Source organism: Raphanus sativus, chromosome 1 (assembly GCF_000801105.2).
Source record: "Raphanus sativus cultivar WK10039 chromosome 1, ASM80110v3, whole genome shotgun sequence".
NCBI classification, from domain to species: Eukaryota; Viridiplantae; Streptophyta; class Magnoliopsida; order Brassicales; family Brassicaceae; genus Raphanus; species Raphanus sativus.
In genome coordinates, this window is record NC_079511.1 from 22,481,336 (window position 1) to 22,504,920 (window position 23,585).

Here is a 23,585-nt window from a genome sequence, read left to right on the forward strand (position 1 = left end):
GCAGATATTAATATAATTCTTCGATTTATGGTTACATTTCTATAATATATATTCCATCATGTACATATATCATATATCATTTTTACAGTGTCGGACTAACCATTTATACTACCCTAATCAAAATTTAAAATTATACCCTTGTACATAATTTAACAAGATCACAAGACAGTATAAAAAACAACTTAAATATTTATTAAAGAAAAATCAAATTCCATTGTTTACTAAAAACAGCAATATTAAGAACATTTATTGTTGAAATATAGATCTTCTTGCATTGTTTCCTGAAAAATCATCCATTAGACTTGTATGGTCAAATATTTCAATCATAGCTGTCTCAATTGATAACACTACCCAACACATTTAACTTTTCTTATGGCATAGTAGACCGCATATAATTCGTTATCAGCTTCAACTTCGAAAGACTTCTTTCAGTTGTGGCAACCGACACTAAAATAGTCAACAATATGTGATAAGTAATTACTGTGTTTTGATTACAATCCTCTATTATTTTCAAAAAGTCAAGCATTTCAATAGGTTTTTGAACTTATTCAGGTATTGATTCTCGAATAACTTTTATCTCCTTAAAAAAATTGTCACCAACTATGTATGAATGAGTACCATTCCGTTTTGAATCTTTCAGATTCAAACATGAAGTTCTCATTGTATCCTCACTTGCATCTGTTAACTTTTTAAATAAAAAAATCCAAAAGTTTTTCTATACCTTTGGAATTGTTCAAATCTGGACTCAAGGGAAACTAAAGCATGATCCATGAGTGTGTTGAAGTAATCAATCCTAAAGCTCTCCTCTGGTAATAATAACACATTATTGGTCTTCATCATGGTGATTTTTCCTTGTAATGATATGTTTTTGTTTCACAGGAAATTCAACTTCAATCTCCATATCAGCTGAAACTTGCATAGCCTTAGCCTTTGCTTCCTCAAAACTTGTCTCCCGGTAATTTTTTTTTTTAAAAAGACACAAGCCCTTTCAGCTGGTGAATTGCAACATCGATATCAATGCATCTGATTGTAGACTCTTGCTTACTGTGTTGACAACAAAAAGAAGGTCATACCAAACAACCATACCAAACAAGAAGAAACCTCCAATTGCATGTGTTTCACTTAAAGCAAGGGACTCGGCACTACTTCGTGTTGCTGGATCGTCAGTACTTCCAGCCAAGCAAAGTAATGCTTCTCTGATTTTTGAAACTTGAAATCGTATTGCTTTGACACTTTCAATATGACTTTCCCAGAGTGTTTGAGACAAATACAAAAGGGTTAGTCCTTTAACCATCTCTGTCAATATGTCCCACCTGTTTGTTGAAGAAGAAAATAAGAAATATATTTGTTGAACAATTCCAAAAAAGACACAGCTTTGGGGGAAGAAGATGCTATATCGCATAGCACCAGATATTAGATTCTCAACTTTGGTTGACATTGTAGAAAAATCCACACATCAGATAACCAAAGTCATTTGTTCTTTGCGACTGATATCTGGAGTACAATCAAGAATTATGGAGAAATACTTGGAATCATGGATCTTATGTATAATCATAACTTTGATCTCCTTAGAAAGCATCTCAATCATTTCATTCTGAATCATGTGACTGAGATAATGCACATAGATTTTCTTTTTCTCAATTCGTCTAACATGCTCTCTCATTACTGCATCAATCTCTACAATCATCTCAATAAGACCCAAAAAATTTCCATTATTCGCTTCACCAAGTTTTTCATTATCTCCCTGAAACGCCAAGTTTCTTTGAGCTAGAGGTTTCACCACTGCAAATAATCTCAACAATACTTCTCTCCGGTGGATTTTCTCTGTTTAATTCTTCTTGAGCATCTTTATCAATTGTCTGATTTTCTTTAAATCTCAACTCCAACTCTCTCCAACATGTCATAGATATAACATGATCATGAGAAACTTCATGTTCTTTTAGCCTTGCTGAAAAGTTTCTCCAATCATTATATCATGTAATTTCCAAGTTACCACCACCTTTGTCGTGCCTGAACAATTTGCAGCAAAAAAAGAAGCTTTATCTAAAGCTTTTGAGAATACCAACCATCGCCTATCTTTTTTCTCCGTTCACCATATCTCTTGTATAGAGAAAAATGTCTGAAAATATTGTCTTTAGGAAACTGATGATGCTCCAATCTTATGAATGTTTCGTTAACTTATTAAATATGTAAAGCAAAAAATAGAGTTTTATATGTATATGTTTATGTATATAATCATTTTATTCACAATTATATGAATATAAAAATGGATATAGCTAATGTTGAACAAAAGAAAAAAGTTGTTAATTTTAATTGACTTTGTGCAGAATCACTAAATTATTTTTATCTTATTTATAAATAACTAGGTTAATACCCGCGCTACGCTGCGGAAAATTGTAATACAAATAAATTTTACATTTAAATTCATGCCATTTATTTTTCATGAGAGAAGGGTTGAAAGATTATACAAGATTTAGTTTATCTCCAACTTTACAAATTTGGGTAAAAAGTAATCGTAATTTTTCGTAAGTTTTATATTTATCATATTAATACAAATATTACTTAATATATCACATTTTTTATTATATCGATCTTTGATGAATAACCAGACCAATACGATTTTCCAAACCATATCGAAGAATATATTAGGTTTGTGGAAAACATGTCTGCTGTTCAAGTTAAGATTAAATTTTGTTATTATTAATTTTAGCCTCTTAAAAATTTGGCGGTTTTGAGCGGATCTTGCGGTTCAGTGGTAGTGAACGGGTCTTGGATGTAAACACATTCTGGGTTGGATTCTTCCGCTGCAAAAATTAAATTACATTGTCCTATTCACCAGTTGTGGATAAGTCCGTATGAAAATACGGGATAGGGTCTGTCTTGGACTTCACCTCTCACCCGAGAATTAGGTATGTGTCTTTAATAGACCTGGATTTAATCTTTTGCTTTTACAAAAAAAATCTAGCAATTTCTATATAAGGTTAAAATAATGTTTATGACAAGTCTACACTGTGTTTTTATGAACTTTTTTTTTTTTGAAAGCTATATGTAAACATATTTAGTTTGATGTTTAGTTATTTGGAAATATTTTCACCTTGTGTTTCAAAAAATATATATATATATATATATATATATATATTCACCTTTTGTTATTGCATGAACATGTGGCCAGATAAAGTTTTAAACTTTTGAGAATTTGAATTTTTCTATATATAGACCGAAGTCTCGTTTACCTAGATTCTCTTATGAAATTATTATGTAACTTTTAAAAACTGGAATGCATTATATTGGTAACTTATGAATTAAGGGATGACTATAGGGGTGGGCGTTCGGATATCCATTCAGATTTGGTTCATATCATTCGAGTATTAGATTTTTGGGGTTAAAATTTTAGCTCTATTCGGATATTTACAAATTTCGGTTCGGATCTTGCGGGTTCGGTTCGAGTTCAAATAACCCATTAAAATTGTTTAAAATTTTTTAAATTCATATATATTTAAAATTTTCAAAATATAAAGATAAAAATAATATATAACATATAAATTTGTATAGTGTATGCCAAAATACCTAAACTTCAAATAAAATTAATTTGATTTGAATATGTGGATGGAGAATCAATAAATATTTTAAGTGTTTTGATGTTTTCAGTAGCTATTTTAGATATTTAATTTTGACTATTTGTATATATTTTCAAATAGTTTAGACAACTTTAAAATATCTTATACATTTGGATATTTTTTGATATTAAATCTAAAAGTAGTTAGCACATTCAAGTATAAAAATCTGGTTCAGATATCTGAAATATTTTGGTTCTGATCAAATTCAGCCCGGTTCTTTAGATACCAAAATTTTGAACACATTCGGATATTTAACATATTTTGGTTCGGGTTTGGTACTACTTTTTCGGATTGGATTCGGCTCGCTTTTTCGGGTTCAAATTTTTTTCCCAGCCCTAGATGGCGGCCTAAAAAAATCAAATGTACATCTCTCTCTCTCTCTCTCTCTCTCTCTCTCTCTCTATAAAAATAGCTAGCACATTAAAGTATAAAAATCTGATTCAGATATATTCGGATATCCGAAATATTTTGGTTCTAATCAAATTCAGTTTTGGTTCTTTAGATACCAAAGTTTCGAACCCAATTCGAATATTTAAACAATTTTGGTTCGGGTAGTACTACTTTTTCGAATTAGGTTCGGGTTTTTTCGGGTTCAAATTTTTTGCCTAGCCCTGGGTGGCGACCTAAAAAATCAAATTTACAACTCTCTCTCTCTCTCTCTCTCTCTCTCTCTCTCTCTCTCTCTCTCTCATTTTATGCTGATTAACCCGTTGACTTAATTCTTCTGCCAAATCCATTGACTACTATTAATCATACGGTCCAATGGAGCGTCTGAAATTTACTAATTTTTCTACTATACAAGTACAAGTGTATATTTCTATTCTTCTTGTTGGAATATAATTCTACAGAAGAAAAACAAAATACGGTATGGATTGGGTAAGGGTCAAATCGGTTATATAAATACATATTTATCAAGAGACATGCACGTTTTAATCATAAGATGGGCTAAAATTGTTTTTATTTTTAACTAAGATGGGCTGAGATTCTGTGTAAAACTACATATACGAATATGTAAGAAACACTTCTTGGAAAAGAAGATTATGCTTAGGTGTAATAATATGTGTACAAATAAAATGTTTTAATTGGAGCATCAACTTTTTTCATTTATTGACATGTCTTCTTCACAAAACTTTTCAAATCTGATGTGTCAACTTCTTGAGAACCACTTGTGTTATTATTGTGTTGATTCAAGTTGGATTATAAGAAAGAGGCAATGGAAAAATTCTTGATATGACAGAATATCATCTGAGAAAAGTTATATCTTATTTGGAAAATATCATGTTTTTGGGATGGGTGATATTTTATTAGGAATTACAAATGACCATATTTTATAAAATTTTATGTTTTCTTAGGAATATATATAGTTTTAATAATTGAATAAAAATACATGTTTTGTGATATGCTTGGATCAGTCTCAGTCATGTTAAAATGAGATTTTTGGTATTAAGCCTTTTGAAAGAATGTAACTTATTTTGATTCGAGATATAACTTTGGTTTACTCTTTTGTCACTAATAATTTTTGTTGTCACATGTAGTCGTTAATTATGATGGGCCAATGAAAACGCCTATTGTATCGATCAATTTTTTCTGTATGCTTAAGAATTACAAATATGACGTTTGAGTTTCTTAGCACAACTTTTTGCTCTCGAAAATCAAAGTTGAATTCTCTCTTTCTCTGCTGTAAAACCCTAAATCAATCACGACTCTACATCTTATGTTCAAAGTTTATTCTGAAGTTGTGAGGAACGTGATTCTCTTCAAGGCTAGATTCATCTATGAAGATGCTCTTGTCAAGTGAAATGATCTTTTCATGAGAAGGTATGATGATTCATGCTCAAAGAGTGGTGTCATCTACGGAGGTAACTCTTCTTCAAGTTCACAACATCATAGAAAGTGTAGGTTGTAGGAACACTATGATAAATATTAGGGCGCTATCTCCTAGAATAGTTGAGAATTAGCAAATTTTCTAGGATCTGGTGATGGAGTTGTGATAAGATGATCAAGGTTTGAAATTTCGTCAACTTTTATCAATCTGATGTTTGTGACTCTGAATGCTGATCATCATCATGTGTGTGATTTGGAAAGTTTCACTACAAAAAAAACATATGGTTTATGATGACCATATTTGTCTTTATTTTGTTGTTAATGGTGTAAGATGACAAAATCTCAATGATTATTAATTTGTTATACATTGTTCAATGGAGACAGTTCGTCGTATTTTTTCATAGTGTTCATCGTAAATACCAAGTATATAAATTCGGCGTAACCTACGAGTTAATTTTTTGTCAGAAAAGGATCGTAATGTTTCGATGTAAAGTAGTCTTTGAATATCGATGTAAAATGGTTTTTCAGTCTTCGCAAAGTTATGACGAATTAACAACAGTGTACATGTTAATTCGTCGTAACTAATTACGGCAAATTTTCAACGGTGTTGTTGTAAATTCGTTGTACCTAATTATGACAAATTAAAATGTATGCACATGTTTATTTTTCATAAATATTATAGGTAGTTAATATGTGTATACACGTAAATAAGTTGTAAAGTAACTACAAATTTACTTTGATTTTCTTATTCCTTAAAAATATTATTGTTTAAAAAATTATAAATATAAAATTAATTTAATTTATAAATTTAACATTTAAATTTATATAACAAAATAAAAATATTTATAAAATTATAAAATAAAAAATAAGCTAACAGTTGAGGTCTTCAAATACCTCTGAGCTGTTGACGTCGGCTCTTTGTTCTAAATCTACTTCCTCCTTCATATGGCGTGGTGGATCTGGAATCCAGTGATTACACCGCCTAAGCTCTACCATATAACCTATATTCAGGTTTCCGATGGAAAACATGTCAAGGAGGCCTTCGAACGGATTCCAAGCAACCTTTCATCGCATCCAAATAAGCCTACATCTGAGCTGAATTCTCATCCCGTCTCTGGGAATAAGACGTATCGTCCTCGGGATATCGTTCACACATCATCTTTTTAGTGTTGTCCTTTTTTGGGAGGTTAACCTTGAAAAAAGAAAAAGAAACAAAAACATTTAAATTGTATGACACTAATAAATTTAAAATGATTAAATTAATAGATAAAAAACTTGTTAGTACTTTACCTCCTCGAAAATCCTCTCCACCTCTTGTGTAAACAACTGGAAGGATAACCCATCCAGAGACTGCTGCATCGGCTGAGTCTAGCACTCTTCAATCCGAGCAACGGCGTCATTTATATATTTTTCTAACATAGAATCCATAAAAAATACGGTATGTGTCTTACGTGTAGCCTCAAAAAGTAGAGAAATAAATGCTAGTCTCCTTCTTTTGCGGCATAAAAATAGATTGAAAGTTAGAATAAAGTTAATTAATAAAGAAAAAACTATTGAAGTCACTTACAGTCTGTAGATAGACACCAACGTGGGATGTCTGGTAGGTAGAGTGATTCATTGGCAATTGACCGTCCAGATTCCTTGTCATATGGGAAGAGAAGCACTGCATGCCAACTCGGATCGAGTGTGGGGTGGTCCAATAGCGGACGAGACCATCCCAAACATCCCAAACCTCTATTCCTTCTTGTCCTGGCTGGGAGAGAAGATCTTCGACGGTATATCAAATGTAAGGTGCATCTGGAGGCACCATCAAATAGAGATTAACTCCGACTGCAGGGGATAGAGGCGCATCAGCGGTGATGGAGCTCTCTGGGACGACTAAGAGTCCGGGACGGCTTCCAGACCTGGAAAATGACCCAAATTAAATGTTCCTACAAATAAAAGAAATTCAAATTATTATTTTTAAACAATATAGATTATATATAACTATTTCTAATTCTGCAACCTAATCTATAAATTACATAACCTAATCTAATTCCACATCCTAATCTAATTATGCATCCTAAACTACCAGCCTAAATAATATTAAATGTAAAGAAAAGAAATTAAGCTTTGTTTTTGCAGGAGGAGGGGAGTTCTGCAGAGGTAGAGAGAGTAGTGATCGACGAGGGAGGGGAGAGCAATGGCTCATGTTTATAAAGAAAAACACGGAACCTCGTTCTTCATAATTAATTTAACAAAACAACTAGGACCCATGTTTAAGATAGAGTTTCAGTAACTATCAAGTGGATAAAATTTATCTTAGTATGGTTCCAATACATCAACAAAATTAAGAAGACCAAGAAACTCTGTACCAAAACATTATAAATAAACTATGAAAAATATCTCCAAGTTAATGTTATTTAAATGCGACATAGATGATAAATAGATTACCAACAAAGTACATTTTATCAGATTTTCCATCAATAACATCCTCAAACGATGAAAAATTCATAAAATGATTGTCAGAATATGGATCGGTTGATACAACTTTGGTGTCCATGCTTATAACAATATTAAAAGTCATATTTGTCAATATAAAATTTGTCTTCCTCTAGTGCTCATTGTTCTCGATAAAAAAGTACGGCTCAATCCAAGCATGACTATGTAAAATCTGTAAGTAAGGCAGGTGATGATTACACATGGTTGCAACAATTTTGTTACCATACAAGTATATAAATACATTTTTAGAAGATACCTTAAACAACCAATTCTGCTCTGATACCAAGTAAAGTCGCTAAACAAGTTTTTGTGTAGGCTAGAATGTAGCTTGAACATAATAGAACTTTTTGTAAAGTATAACTCACTTTATTAATGCTTAAAAAATAGCTCAAAACTAAACACTTGAATCATATATTGAATGTCACAATTCGACATCAATATATATAGCAATAAATATTTCCAATTTCCTATAGTAATTTGATAACTCCTAATATTACGAGGATTGTAACAAACCTATTTCCTAAACCGACTTGTTATAGGAAAATCAGGTTAAATCTATCTTTGAAGTTTATCCAACAAATTTTTCCATTATGACTAATTTTAGAATGGAAAAATTTAATAAATTTTATAGTATTTAGGGAATAAATTTTTTAAAACAATTCAGGGCACGTATTTCTGTGACCGTTGTCTTGTGTCCGCCCTAGTTGGTCATTGAGGCGGGTGGAATCGATGGAATAGTAAAGGAGAAGAATCATGACTGTGTCGTCTATGAATCATGTTGTCTTTTATTACATAACTATGTATAAATATGTGAAGAAAGATAAACACGATGTGCTAATTATAATTATTTACTAACTATTTTACTGTGCACTTTTTAGCAGGTTGTGTCAGTTGATTAGGGAGACAAAATAACATTATACATAAAATATATTGTATACTCTAACTAATTAGGTAAACAATTAAGGGGTCGTTGGTAGAAAAAAATATTATGAGTTGTAAAATTTACAGATTTCATTGTTACTGGATTAATTATAATTTTTAAAATCATAGTAAAATATATTGTTATTGGGGAGGGTTTTTAAATTCCATTCAAGATCCTTCGTTTTTGGAAAAGTTTATATATCATTAATTTAGCAACTCTATTAAAGTCTATTATTATTGAGATGTAAATTTTCTTTACTTTTACTCATGAAACTCAACTCTGAAAATATCATATATGTCCATAAGATGGTTTGTAATAAAAACACCTACATGAAAACACACAAAAATATAATACAAAACTATATGAAAACTGATCGAACATAAAATATTAATCCAACGCAGAGAATATACCTTTTAATAATTAAACAAAGTTACGATAACTATATGACAAGTGTTGACAAACATTACATATATTATTAACATGTGTTCTATTATGAAACATAAAGGTATGTGGAAGTCTTGAAAATTCATAAATCTTAGATTTTTATAACATCTTTGAGAACAAAATAATTCAAATTTTCACGAACAAAATAGTCGAAGAAATTTTAATCCAACATTAGTATCATATATTATTGTTATTCTCTTTACATTTATCCAATCACCATTCATTTGTTACTTTATAAAAATGACAATCAATGAAATTATATACAACTCAATAATAGTTAATGAAAATCTATATACACATATTTGATAAATCTTCTTAACTTCTATAATTTTCTAAACATAAAGAATCACCAAATTTCACAAAAATTCTTGTACCAGTAACCCCCTAGATTTTGAATTATAATAATTTTGTTAATCATACAACCCAATTTCCGTGGCACCTTTGCGCCAAAATAGAAACACAGAGAAAAACACAATTTATATGAAACATGGGTTTTTTTTTCTTTTTGCAACTAAAACTAAATTGATGTCAAAAAAGAAAATTTAAAACTAAATGAACTAAGGGCATCTCCAACCCTACTCTATTTTCTACTCCAAACATCATTTTGGAGTAAAATTATCTCCAACCCCACTCCATTTTCAACTCCAAAATGGAGTAGGGTTACTTCATTTATGGAGTAATCTTACACATTACTCCATTTTAGAGTTGAAGTTTTTTTATTTATAAAATGGTCCTTTAAATCTTTAATGTTTTTATTTCTTAATTAAATAATATTTCAAAATGATACGATAACATAATAAACAAGATATTTCATTATTTAATAATCTGACATTCGCGCTTCGGTATTGTGAAATGACCTTTCGTTTTTGAAAAAAAAAAATATTACATGACATCATGACTACATGTATAATTTTACACAACATGATAATTGAGGATGAGCATGAACTCGATGCATCAATTGAAGTTGCAAGAGAAGCTCTACCTCCAGAGATCAAAATTGCAAAATATGAAAATGTCCGATTTCAAAATTTTCTTGCCGATTTAGAAATATCAAAGATAAAGAAGTTCATTTTTCATTACGAAATGCATTAGTTAATCATTTGTGAAAAAATATTCTAATGTTCATTATTGAACCAACTTATATATTATGCTTTATTCTATTTTTATGATTTCTTGTACCTTTTAATAATAAATGTTTAATTTAAATAAATTATATTTTAAAGTATTTTTGCAAATATAAAATAGTTGGGGTTAATTGGTAAACTTTTATAAATATATGATATTATTAACAATTATTAAATATTTTTGGAGTAAAAATGGAGTAATAGATTGGAGTAAAACATCACTCCATTTTAAAATAAATTTTGGAGTAATATATTCGAGATGCTCTACCTAATATTGTACTTTTTCTTTTCATTAGACTTTTGACTTCAAATGAATGAATATGAACTCGAACTGCGCTATTTTTGCTGCATTTTGTGACAGAGATCATCAAACGCATTAAACCAAACGTTTTATGAAGCTTAAAACGCAGAAATAAAGCAAAACAAGATCTATGAAATGGGTAATGTAGAAATAACAAGGTGAGAGAAACTATCCAAAACTTCCCAAAGTATTAAAGATTCAAAAGCTCTCTCGGAAAAAAAACAGAACATGAAATCCAAAACTTTCAAGAACCACTCTTTGTTTCTGATTCTCCACAAGGCCAAAATAAAGACTAACAAAATATTTAGTTGTCTCCAAGAGACAGGGAAGCTAACTGATCAGCTGCACCACCAGCTTGCTGCTGCTGAGCTACACTCCTCAGAACATCCATTGCCTCTGCAACTTTAGCTTTGAGTGCATCAGGAGATTCCAGCAAGTGAAGTACTTCGGTTTGGTCCATTTCAAGAAGCATTCCCGTGACTTTAGCTGCTGATTCTGGCTCAAGCTGCTCCACAAGTGGGTACAGATTCTCACCAAGCATCTGTGGGGGAAAAGGGAACACTTTTAAGTAAACGAAAATATTGTTTAGGAACAGGTTGAGAAGCTAAACAACATTTTAAATTTACCGTTCTCTGATGCTCCGGAGCTGCATTAGCGAGTGATGTAGCCAAAGCTCCAATAGGAACAGGTTGAGAAGCAGCAGGTGAATCACGAAGATGAGCACCACCAGACACGTCATATGGGACAGAAAGCATGTTTGGAGTAAGACCAGGCATTGGGTTTACATCTCTCTGTGGATACCTATACATTCTACCCCTTGGATGCATCTGGAGAATACGCAAAATATAAGAACGCAAATGATACTCAAAAGAGACAATAATGGGTGCAGAAGATACTTAACCTGCTGTGGCTGCATCATAGGAGAAGGTTGTTGTGGTTGTGGAAGAGCTCCTCCTCTTCTACCACCACCAGGTCGTTGCTGCTGCTGTTGTTGCTGGCCTTGTTGCATCATAGGCATGAAGAAGTTTGGCATTGGTGCCCCACCAGGTCTCATGCCCGGTACAAGCTGTTGTTGATACCCGTATCCAGGCTGTTCGACATCCCAATGGAGTTATAAGATTGGTTTCACATGTTTTTGTTAAAGAACTTTGACCTTTACCTGAGGAGGAATCATAGCAGGAGGTCCTTGGCCATAGAAGAGTTGTTGACCCATTGGTGGACCACCTGGTGGATACATTGGCATCCTTGGGCCAACCGCAGGTACTGGCCTCATCTGTGAAAATTGAGCCTAAAATGCAAGAAAGTGAAAATTGAGTACACAATGAGAATAGGATATCGTCAACTCTTGTTTAAGGTTATAACATAAACATACCTGTAACCTAGCTTTGCGGTCTTCTTTCCTCTGTGCAAGAGCGACATAGAGAGGCTTTGAGACAATCATTTTACCATTCATCTCCGCAATCTGAACCCCAAGGAAAAGTTAAAACATTGAGATCACTGTAAAATTCAACATTTCTTCTTTATATGGTAGTTACTTACAGCTCTAGATGCTTCCTCAGGAGTTGAGAATGCCACAAATCCAGATCCTCTACTCACTCCAGTAGGGTCACGCATCACCTGCCACATTCAAAATGTAATAAAGTTTTAATCTAAATCAGCTGAAGATATAAAGAAGCACAGTGACAGACCTTGCATGATGTAATAGTTCCAAAGGGAGCAAAATGTTCTTTGAGCTTCTCATCTGTGACAGACTCATCCAAGTTCTTAACATACAAGTTGGACCCCTGAGACTTGTCTGCAGCCTCCTTTAAACTCTGCTCATACTTTTGTTTGAGTTCGTTTTCCCTCTCTGACTTCTTCTGAGCTCTTCCGACAAACCACTCCTTGTCGTCAAAGGTCTTTCCATTGAGAGCCTCAACAGCTTTGGCTGCGTCTTCTGCATTCTCGAAATTGACAAATCCAAAGCCTTTAGACTTGCCTTCCCCATCTCTCATGATAACGCAGCTAGTCGTCACTCCAAACTCTCCAAACACTTTCTTCAGCTCCTCGTCACTCATGGACTCCGAGAGGTTTTTGACATAGACATTGTTGAACTTCACCTTCTCACCAGAAGGATCTCTCTGCTGCTTGTGAACAAAGGGTCCAACGTACACTTGCTTGTCGTTGAGAAGCATCCCATTCAACTGCTCAATGGCTCTCTGCGCTGCTTCCTCAGTGTCGTACTGCACAAAGCCGTAGCCTTTTGACTGGCCAGAGGGATCAACAGCCACTTTGCAAGACAGGATAGGACCAAAGGCAGAGAATGTCTCGTGGAGTGCTTTGTGATCGATTGATTTGTCAAGATTCTGAGACATGGAAACAAACAAATGTCAAATATTAAATCAAACACTGCACTGCAAGTACAAATATGTATAAGGATATAAGGGAGATTACCTTGATAAATATGTTACCAAGTCCGCTTTTACGGACACTTGGATCACGAACAGAGTACATAACTCTAATAGCCCTTCCATTGAGAGGCATGAAGTTCATATCATTCAGTGCCCTTGTAGCTGTCACCAACCAGAAAACACAAGGAGAATCATTAACACATACAAATCATTAATGGAGTCTAAATATAATTTTCTTGCAGCTCACAAGTACAAACAAATCATTAAAACATGAACAATAACACAATCTTAAGCAATGATTTGTTTAGCAAATAAAAAGTAATATTATTAGTTTTGCCAAGAACACAAATGTTATATTGTTATCAATTTTAAAACCACTCTACAACCTAAAAATGGTTTCACATTTTTATTATATAGTTTCCAAACTGTCAGAACATGAATGATACCACAATCTTAAGCAATGATTTTGTTTAGTCAATCAAAAGTACATATTATTAGTTTTGCCAAGAACACAAATGTCACATTGTTGTCAACCTAAGGGTTTCAGATTTTAATTATATAGTTTCCAAATTCAGATTAACATACCATCTCTCACTATGCCCTATCCTCCAACACAGATCTAACAAGTATGATTACAATTTATAACACATCAATGCAGACTATAAAACAAGTAAATCTAAATTCAATTTTATCTAATTTTAATGCAACATGAACCAACCAAACAATCTTAGATTTGACCATTAAAGACAGTTACCATCTTGAGGAGTGGCGTAGTTAACGTATCCGTAACCAAGAGATCTCCTTGTCGTCATGTCTCTACAGACACGAACAGAAACCACCTGACCGGATTGTCCAAACGCCTCGAACAGCTGCGAATCCGTCACGGTCTGGTCTAGATCTCCGACGTACAGAGACGTCGTCCCCTGCTGCGCCGCCGCTCCGACCGCTGCGGCGGCGGAAACACCGGAAACCGCCACTCCACCGTTGGCATTCTGACCCTGATGCTGAATCTGCGCCATTTTTTCAAGAAATTACTCTTAAATTTCCTCTCTCCGAATCAGCTTAAGCCAAGAAGAACACAGAAGATTTCTCAGCACCGGAGAATAAAAAATGGATCTTTATCCGGCGGCGGCGAGAGATGTGCAGTGATGAGCTTTGATAAGAGGGAGAGAGGAGAGTGACCTTATCTCTCAAAAGACAAAGCTCAAATGAAAGAAACTGCAAAGAGGAAAGGCTGCAACGAGGTTTCCGTGTTTTATATATGGAAGGCTACACACACCAAACCCTAGTAGCTTTGATGGAAATTGAGAGATCTCAGCCGTTGGTTTTTATTCTTTCGTGTCGTGTTCTGGGTCCCACTGATGATGCTTGTTTCCGTATTTGGTTTTATTTTATTTTGAAAAAACAAAATGTGATTTTTTTTTTTGGTTAAAGTAAATAATGTTCTGATTCTGTGAGTATTTTTAATGTTTTAACGTAATCTATAGTCATAATTTCAGACAAGAGAGGATTAAATGAGAGATTTGATCCAAAAAAAAGAGGATTAAATGAGAGAAATAAAAAAACCGTTTAAAGTTTATAAATTTATAAAATGTATTGTTCCGACATGTTTAAATTGTCTACACAAACATGTACTGTTTTTTTACAAAAAAAAAAACATGTACTGTAAAGTTTTTATAAAAAAAAAAACATGTAATGCATCGAAACACAATTTACAAAACCCAATTGATCAGTGCTAAACCGGTTAACATATTGGGTACTGCATAGAAATGGGCCAAGAACTGTAAACCGGTTTCTTGAAAGGTATAAATGATCTGGACTGAATATCTATGGCTACCCAATTGATCAATGCTAAACTAATCTGAGCATATCTAATTTCATGAGGGCTTTCTGTGTAATGGAATCATGCATCTTGTTGTTCAAAAAAAAAGGAATCATACATCTTACACCACGTTCTCTATGATTTACTTTAGTTGTAAGAATGCATGTTAACTTTTATTGTGGATCTGAACAGGATCTATGTATCCTTAAGCGGATTGAGTCACCATGCCATATTGATTAGGTTGTTGAAATGGGATTACGACATCTTTCATATGGTGGGAAGTTTTTGGGATACGAAGCTTTTGTTTCTAGTAAAGTGGGCACGCCGAGACGGTAAGGTTGCTCCTTCCGTACCTCCACACTTATTATTCTGTAGATTTGGACATCTATGCATCTATCTTATTAAAGTAGAAGTACTTTAAACTTTTGTTTGGTAATAGGGATAGGAGTTTTAAAAAATTAAACTTTGTTTGGTAACAAAGATAGTAGAGAATTTTGTATTTTCCTTATTTAAATGATGGATTTAAGTATTTAATGTTTTTTCCTTATTTAAATAATAGATTCCTTTAATAGAATGAATCTTAACCAAAATAAATTTCTTTATAATTTTTTTTGTTAACATTAAATATTTTTCAATACTTATTAATAAAAATAATAAAATAAAAATCACACATCAAAATCAATTTATATATCATATAAATAAAATATAAATATTTTATTTATAAATTGTTAGTATAACACTTTTATAATATAAGTCCAATTAGTTATAAATATTAGATTTTTATATGATACACTGTGATATAATAGACGACTAAAATCATATAATATAATTATTTAAAGTAATAAATAAATTTTTTGTTTTAAAATGTTATACTAACAATTATGTAATACATATTAATTTATATATATATATATAGATATTATCATTAGAACAAAGAAAATATTTGAAGTGAAAGGAAATATTTATACAGCCACGGGTCAAACTATAGAAATAAACAACAATGGCGTAAGATTTTTTTTAACAAATTTATTTTAATTTCAAATATGTTTACATATTTTATTTATTTATAAATTATTTTATTTTTTATTAATAATGCTAAGATTTTAGAATTGAAAAAAATTATGACCCATCTCTATATTATTTTAATTCAGAATTTAAAATTTATATCAAAATATTTTTTTAAACTTTTAATTTTTATTATAACTACAAATGTTAATTTTCAATCTAAATTGATGTTTAAATATTATAAATATATCATTTATAAATAAAAAACTAAAAACATAAAATAAATACCCGCCCGGTTGGGCGGGTCAAGATCTAGTTTAATATTAAGCGGTAATGTTGATGTCTACATTAAATGAACACGCAAATGTTGCTCAAAATGCTCAACTATTGAGTGTCATCCGAGACGAACTGCTTCGAGAAACTAACGAGCTTGGAAAAAAATATCTTTATGGGTGGGATATTAAGCCCAACAGATCATTACATGATCACCCAACAAAGACGTTGGGCCTTCTCCAAAGCTCACATCTCAAGTTTCAACTGCAAAACAAAGATCAACGGTAATAAGCTCAGTCAATGAGAAAAACAGAACGACAAAACGTACGGTTTTCTCACCTCACACAATGCAGCTCAGCAACAGATATGAAGCCTTGTGGATCAGGATTACTAGCTATCAGAAACACCTGTCAGAAGTCTAGATTGTTCTCTAACGTTTGTATATATATGAGCAGAGAAACATTGTAAACGTTAACCTATTTTCATGAATAAGATTCATTAATATCTTCATCAGTAAACATATGACTTTGAACCCGATGGACTGGCCGTCCTTTGCGACAGAGATAGAGGAGTTTCAGAGACTACAAGGAGATTTCGAGGTTGTGAGTCTGTCTCATATACCTCGGAATCGGAATGGTCGAGCAGACGCGCTAGCGAAAGAGGCACGTAACAGAGGATACACGTTTTCCCATATAGATCAGACCCGGTCAGACGAAGATGCTCCCCGGAGAATCGGCACGTCTGACACCACTTGATCTAGTATAGATGGGTAGCCGACAAAAAAAAAAAAAAAACACATCTCTCTAAAGCTTCTAGCTTTCACCTACATGGTATCACGCCATGGACGGAAATCAAGATCCTATCTCAGTTACATCTCTTACCATCTCTCAGGTGGTTACGTTGAAACTCAAAGAAAGCAACTATCTTCTCTGAAAGCTGCAGTTCGAACAGTTTCTCTCCAGTCATATGCTCCTTGGGTATTTGTCACCTGTTCTCAGCCACATCCTGCTCCAACAATCACGATTCAGAATGGAGATCAGGTTGCTGAAGCTGCGAATCCAGGATGCAGAAAGATCAGTTCATTCTCGCCTGGATTTATGGTACTCTCACTGAAGATGCTCTCAAATCTGTTTACGGTTTGCATTCCTCTCAAGAGGTATGGTTAGCTTTGTCTCAGAAATACAAAAGGGTACGATATTAATATAAATGTATATATGTTTTTTAAAAAATATCTATTAGATAAGATTTATTCATATGGTTTTATGATCATTTGTATTTTTATACAAGAATTTAAACAATTGATCACAAAATCCATATATAATAAAGGAGAAACATTGTCATTTAATGTGTTCATATTATGTTTGCCACGTGGCAGTCTCACAGCAATTTGAGAACGAATACGCTAACGTGTCACGTGTAGAAAGTTTTTCAGCCAAGCTCTACATAAATACATTCACACTATATACTATTTTATGTTTTTTGAATATAAAACTCACTTACACGGTTCTACGGATTATACAAAGTTCTATATAGAAAGAGAATTTACAAAAATATTTCACAATTGTCACTATTTATTTTAATATAATATTATTTTTATGTACTATTTTGAAAAAAAATGTCTTTTAATGTTATGTACGGTATCTTTATATATTTATCAATCACATTTATATATATATTTTACATACACATACATGTAAGAGTGGGCACAAATCAGATATCCGAGATTTTAGAGGTATTCATGATCCAATCTGTTTCGTCCGAATAATCAATTATCCGATTCAAATTGATTCATAGCCATCCGGATATATGGTGTCCCTGATATCCCAAAAATTTAGATTTTTAACCGGGTTTGATTCGTAAAAATAAATAAATTAATTAAAATTAAATAAAATATAAAATAAAAAATATTACAAAAATAAAAACTTATTTACTTTTTGAATACTAATACCTAATTTAATAAATTTAGTAAATAAAAATATTGTAAAACTTATATAGAATAATTATTTATATAACTTATATATATGATTCATTAAATATATGTTTATATAAGCATATAACGGATTCGATCGAATATCCATTTTTTAAAATATTAGCATTTGTGATTTACTTCATTTTTTATGGATATTTCATATTAGTATTTGTTTTTTTGTAGAGTTACAGATATTCAGATTTTTTGTTCAAATCAAAAAGGATAACAAATCAAATCAAAATTTAGGAATATTTTGTCCAGTCCTCTTACATACATGTGCACATTGATGTGAGCACCTATATAACTAAACTAGATGATAACCCGCGCCTTGCGCGGAATAATTTTTTTTTAATATATTGTATAATAAAAATACTTTTTTTGTTATCAATAATTTCTTTTTTAAATTTGATTAGGGATGGCATGTGGGTAGGTATCATTTGGTTTGGTTAGGTTCGGTTTGGATCTTTGCAAATTTTGTTCGAATCTTTATATGTTCGGTTTGGGCTTAGATTCAGATAACCCATTTAATTTTTTAAAAACTTAAAGTTCATATATACTTTAAATTTCTCAAAACATAAAAACAAAAATAATATGTTACATATAAATTTGAATAATGTATACCAAAATACTTAAACTTAACATAAAAATTGGTTTAACTTAAATATTTGGATAGAAAATGAATAGATATTTTCAGTATTTTGGTATTTTGAGTAATATTTAGTTATTTTAAATATATAACTTTTACTATTTTTATATTGTTTTAAGTATTTTGGACAATTTAAAAGCATCTTAAGTATTTTTTATATTTCTTTTAGATATTAATTTTTTAAAAAATAATATATTTAAGTATATAATTTGGTTCAAATATACTCGAATACCCAAAATATTTTGGTCCGGATCGGGTTAGGTTCCGGTTTTTTAGATACCAAAATTTTAAACATGTTCAGATATCTAACCAATTTTATTAAAGTTTTATACTATTTTCTGGATTGGATTTGGTTCGGTTATTTGGATTCAGATTTCTTTTCCAACCATATATTTTTTGTTGTAACCAAACTTCAAATGAAAGTGACAACTAGATTAGGATCCGCCCTAAAGGGCGGAAATTGGTTTGTCAAATTTCAATTAATAATATATGGTATATATAATATGTGTATATAATATTATATATATTTTGTGTAACATTTATATATATATATATACATATAAACATATATATAATATTTTATTAAATATATATAGAATTTAATAGTGTTATAATTTGTGTTGTACTTGTTATTAGTTTGTATTTAATCTTCTTTTATTTTAAGTATAATAATTTGCCTTGAACCTTTTACCTTTTAACTTATACACATAGTTATGCCTTTTTTCAAAAAAAAAACTTATACACATAGTCTCGTAAAATGTAATATATAAAAAACATATTTAAAAAATCTACTGACTATATGCCACCATTATTTGGTTGTTTGAACAAAAAAAATCATGTTCTTGCATAACTGTGTATGTTGTGATATGATGTAGGTGAAGAGTAAATATATGGAAGTAAAGTTACTGATACGAACATGAGCCTATGTTGGTCTATGCCACAATTATTTTGTTTTTGGAAGATCAATGAGCATAAGCATACACGGTCTTTGTATGCTTACGTTGTAAATGAGTCGGATATTTTTTCTCTTATGTCTGGAATGATATGGAACTCGTTGATTTAAGAGTGGTTCAGTTTTATATGATCTAATTATATTAAGAGATTAACCAAAAATATTATAAAAGTGTTACTGGTTAGGTTTAACTAATCTATGTTGGTTAAAATTTGGTTTAATTTAAGTTGGTAGGTTGCATTGTATAGGAAGCATGATATATTCTAGCAACAACTATGAAAGAGTCTAAAATTTAAATGAGAACTTCAAATAGTAGATAATTCCTAAATTAATAGATTAGATGGTTCATAGTGATTTTGGATATGCAACAATTTTTAACCAAAACACTTTCTATTATGTACGTGATTTATTTAGTTAATCATTAAAAAATGTTCAAGGCCCATTAAAAACGATGGGCTGAACTGAAAAAAATTTACCAGTGATCACAAAATTTTCAATGTGAGGCTTGTATCATTTTTAGTAATTTATAGTCGTTTTAAAAAATTCGAAATACAACATATAAGAAAAAAATATAATTTTTTTTATTATATGCTTAGTGTGATTGTTTAATTTATTTTAATAAATAAAATTAAACGAAAAGTATAGAGGATAAAAAAATTATTATCAAATCTTTATTATTCATAATCATTAATGGTGATATATATGTCAATTATATTAGGAAGTTCCGTAGCTTTTATTTAAGGAAAGAATAAAGAATATTATTTTGTATATTAATGATTAATTTAATAGTTATTTAATAAAAACTATAATATATGTGTATATGGACCAACTTATTCTCTAACAATTCTGAGAATAATTCTTATAATGACACGTGGCTACCAAACAATGTTGCAATGCTCCAAGATTAATATATAGGGGATATTCACTATAAATGAGGATTCTAATTCTCTTGGAAGCTGAAATATTCTTTTTTAATATTTTTATTCACTATATACCAAATTGTTGTAATGAAATGATTTGTCTTAGTAATTTTCTTTTCTTTTCTTCAATTGTTATCTAAATTTTATCTGATTTTCCAAGCATTTAGAAACTATAATATGATATCATTGGTTTGACATTAAACTGTCTAATGTCATACAACATGAAACCAAACAAATACTAATAATTTTGGTTATCATTGAAAAAATCTACAATCAAGTATTTTAACCAAATAAACAAAATAAATATTGAGTTAGAATGGTTGTTATATTTTAATATATTTTTTAAAACACTAACTTAAAACTGAAATGATATCCAAATTAAACATATCTAATATCTTATTATCTTAAAAAATAATGAAATCAATAATTTTATTGAGTAATTTAGGCCAAAAACCATATAAGATTGGTATATTAGGAGCATACCAAAGACCCAGAAATTGAACCGACGCGCTAGCAAAACCGGTGGTAAAATGACGCCAATACCCCTGACGCTTCACCATTCCCTCGCGCGCCTGTAGCTTCGTAGGGTTTTAGGTCTGACAGAAGATATTTGGTTTGATTTGGCAAGATAACAAATAGATTTAGTTTACACTAGATTAGATTGCATCGATAAACGAAAAGACTACAGTAGTTTAGAGATAACTCTGACGCATACGGCGCAGCAGTACACGAAATCTTCGAAAAGATTTCCCTCTGATCTTTGGACGAGAAGATCTAGGCAAATCTTTGCTCCGCTATATAAAACACTTACAGCTTCACTCCAGTTTAACCAAAAAGCAGTGGAGTTCAGTGAAGGTTATTTGTCGAAGTTGATTCTGCAAACCGTTTAAAGCAAGGTGATGGATCTATCCTAATGATTGTGATGCTATAAATGTTTAACCGTGTATTTAATTTGTCGTGCATTAACTCTGTGTATTTCAAATGATTGAATCAATGGATTGAATCTTATATTTTGTTTGCTTTTTGTATCTTAGGATGGGTCGTGTGTTTCGCATATGGCGTGGAGATTGGAAGAAGAATGGTGAAGAGCAGTGGCACTTTGTTCCAAACCATCAAGACTATGGCTTCACCATGTTCATGGATTCTCCAGAAACCCTTGAAGAAATCGATGCTACAATCAGGGAAAACTACATGCTTGGCTCGGAGATTCCAGTTCTGATCACATATGGGATGCCAGATTGGATGATGTTCCCAAGCGGACCATCACCACCGATAACCCTAGCTTCGACATCTGACCTTGTCCGGTTACTCATTCGGAGGCCTCCACCTGCGGATATCACTCTGCTTGTTACCTTTGGAGCAAAGAAAGTGGCTGAGTTCCACTTCCTCTCGCGTTCTGATTTCAAGATAGGTTCTTCAACCTACTCCGTCGGTGGTGGTCAGGATGAAGCAGCTAAAGCAAGATATGACGGTGAGTTATCTTAAATATAGGGTGTTGTAATTACATCCCAACCGTCTTTATATGATACTAATATTTTTGTTAATAATTTCAGGGTTGGTGAGGGGAGAAAGGCTTCTGACCAGTCTTCAGGTCATGACTGAGATCTTTGGAGAGCAAGAGATACTTATCCTCCACCGCGTTGCCCTTGAGATGAGTTATGCTGACAGGGTTTTAGGAACCCAAAACTCAACCGGCGTGGTCCAAGGAGTTGAGATCATTCAACTCGATGATGATGACGATGAGATGGTGGAAGCTTCGCAGATGGCTAGGACACGTAATGGAACCCTAGGAGGAACCGGAGGTATGTTTCAGACAATGACCGGTTAAAGATTCACTTTTCCTGTTAGGTTGTTTATTTAGCCGGCTAATATGAATGGTTCACTTTTAAACTAGATTGTTTACAAACCTCTTTGTTTCACACAGCAGGTGCTATTGTTCCTTTCCAGCCCCCAGCCCTTCGCTGAAATACCCCCTGCACAAGCACCGTCCGTGTTTTGGGATGGATATGCTGGACTATCCTGAGTTCTACAACGCTCAAAGGGATGGTCGCCTTGTGACAGCTGACTCCGCGTTCTGGAACGAGATCATAGACGAAAATTACCAGTCCTTGGAAGGCGTTTACCTCCTCACTAACAACAGCCACGGAACCGAACTTGGCCTCACTCAAGGGGAATCATCAACTGGGTCAACTGCAATCGTTTGCAATCAGTTAGGAGCAAAGGGTGTGGAAACTGAGATCGGAAATGAAGGTATAAATGTTTACAACAATTTCTTCAATACTGTAGTGAATATTAGGAGCATCTCAATATAACATTGTTTTCAAATTTCTTAGGAAACGGAAGTGATGGTATAGAGGCAGGTCTTGGAACAACAACTGAGGAGGTCAACAACTCTCTTCCTGGGCCATCACTGACGCTCACTTTGGCATGCGGCCAAGAGGATTCCGGTGTTCCACAACCGCCTACTGCTTATGTGGACAACACTTCGTCGGAGGAGAGCGACAAGGAGGGTGGGTACTGATTTGAAAAGATCAACAACTTCAATGTTTAATATGGTAGTATGGCAGGTAGTTTTTTATGAAGCGGGTATTGTAAGTAGTTTGGACGGTTAACAAGAAGTGTAACCTTTGGTGGTTGGTTTTTGGGTTACACTTGTCTTTAACCGTGGACGAATCGGTTGGTTTTAACGGGTTGATTAAAGTGGTGTTTTAAACTCGGCCAGTAGGCGACTTTAAGGGTCCGTCATTAGGGGTTGGGAAGTTCTTTTGCTGTGTCTGATAAATGTTGTAATCATCTGTAGTAACAAACAAAATTTTCATGGTTATGTGCCATGTATGTTATAAAATTATTGTTACTCGGCTATTTCAGTTGTCTTGATGTTTCATTACAATGTTT

The 23,585-nt window shown here is 32.4% G+C and overlaps 1 protein-coding gene and 1 long non-coding RNA gene across 3 annotated transcripts; both read right to left on the minus strand.

Annotated features, from left to right (window-relative positions):
* Positions 1-1,565: 1,565 nt before the first annotated feature.
* Positions 1,566-7,638, minus strand: LOC108852976 (uncharacterized). 2 transcript variants are annotated; one of them, XR_001949639.2, is made up of 5 exons: positions 7,009-7,638; positions 6,893-6,933; positions 6,732-6,817; positions 6,336-6,633; positions 1,566-2,010 (listed from the first exon to the last, which is right to left on the minus strand). It is a non-coding gene; the product is annotated as an uncharacterized LOC108852976 (long non-coding RNA). The 2 variants fall into 2 exon arrangements; XR_001949638.2 differs by lacking the exon at positions 6,893-6,933 and having other exon boundaries at positions 6,732-6,853; positions 7,009-7,637.
* Positions 7,639-10,825: 3,187 nt separating this feature from the next.
* On the minus strand, positions 10,826-14,337 carry LOC108809672 (polyadenylate-binding protein 8). The gene is made up of 9 exons (XM_018581834.2): positions 13,858-14,337; positions 13,147-13,265; positions 12,402-13,058; positions 12,253-12,330; positions 12,086-12,175; positions 11,873-12,001; positions 11,615-11,803; positions 11,340-11,540; positions 10,826-11,254 (listed from the first exon to the last, which is right to left on the minus strand). Exons 1-9 carry the CDS (start codon positions 14,120-14,122, stop codon positions 11,018-11,020), a joined length of 1,965 nt encoding a protein of 654 aa, XP_018437336.1. The 5' UTR covers positions 14,123-14,337; the 3' UTR covers positions 10,826-11,017.
* Positions 14,338-23,585: the final 9,248 nt, after the last annotated feature.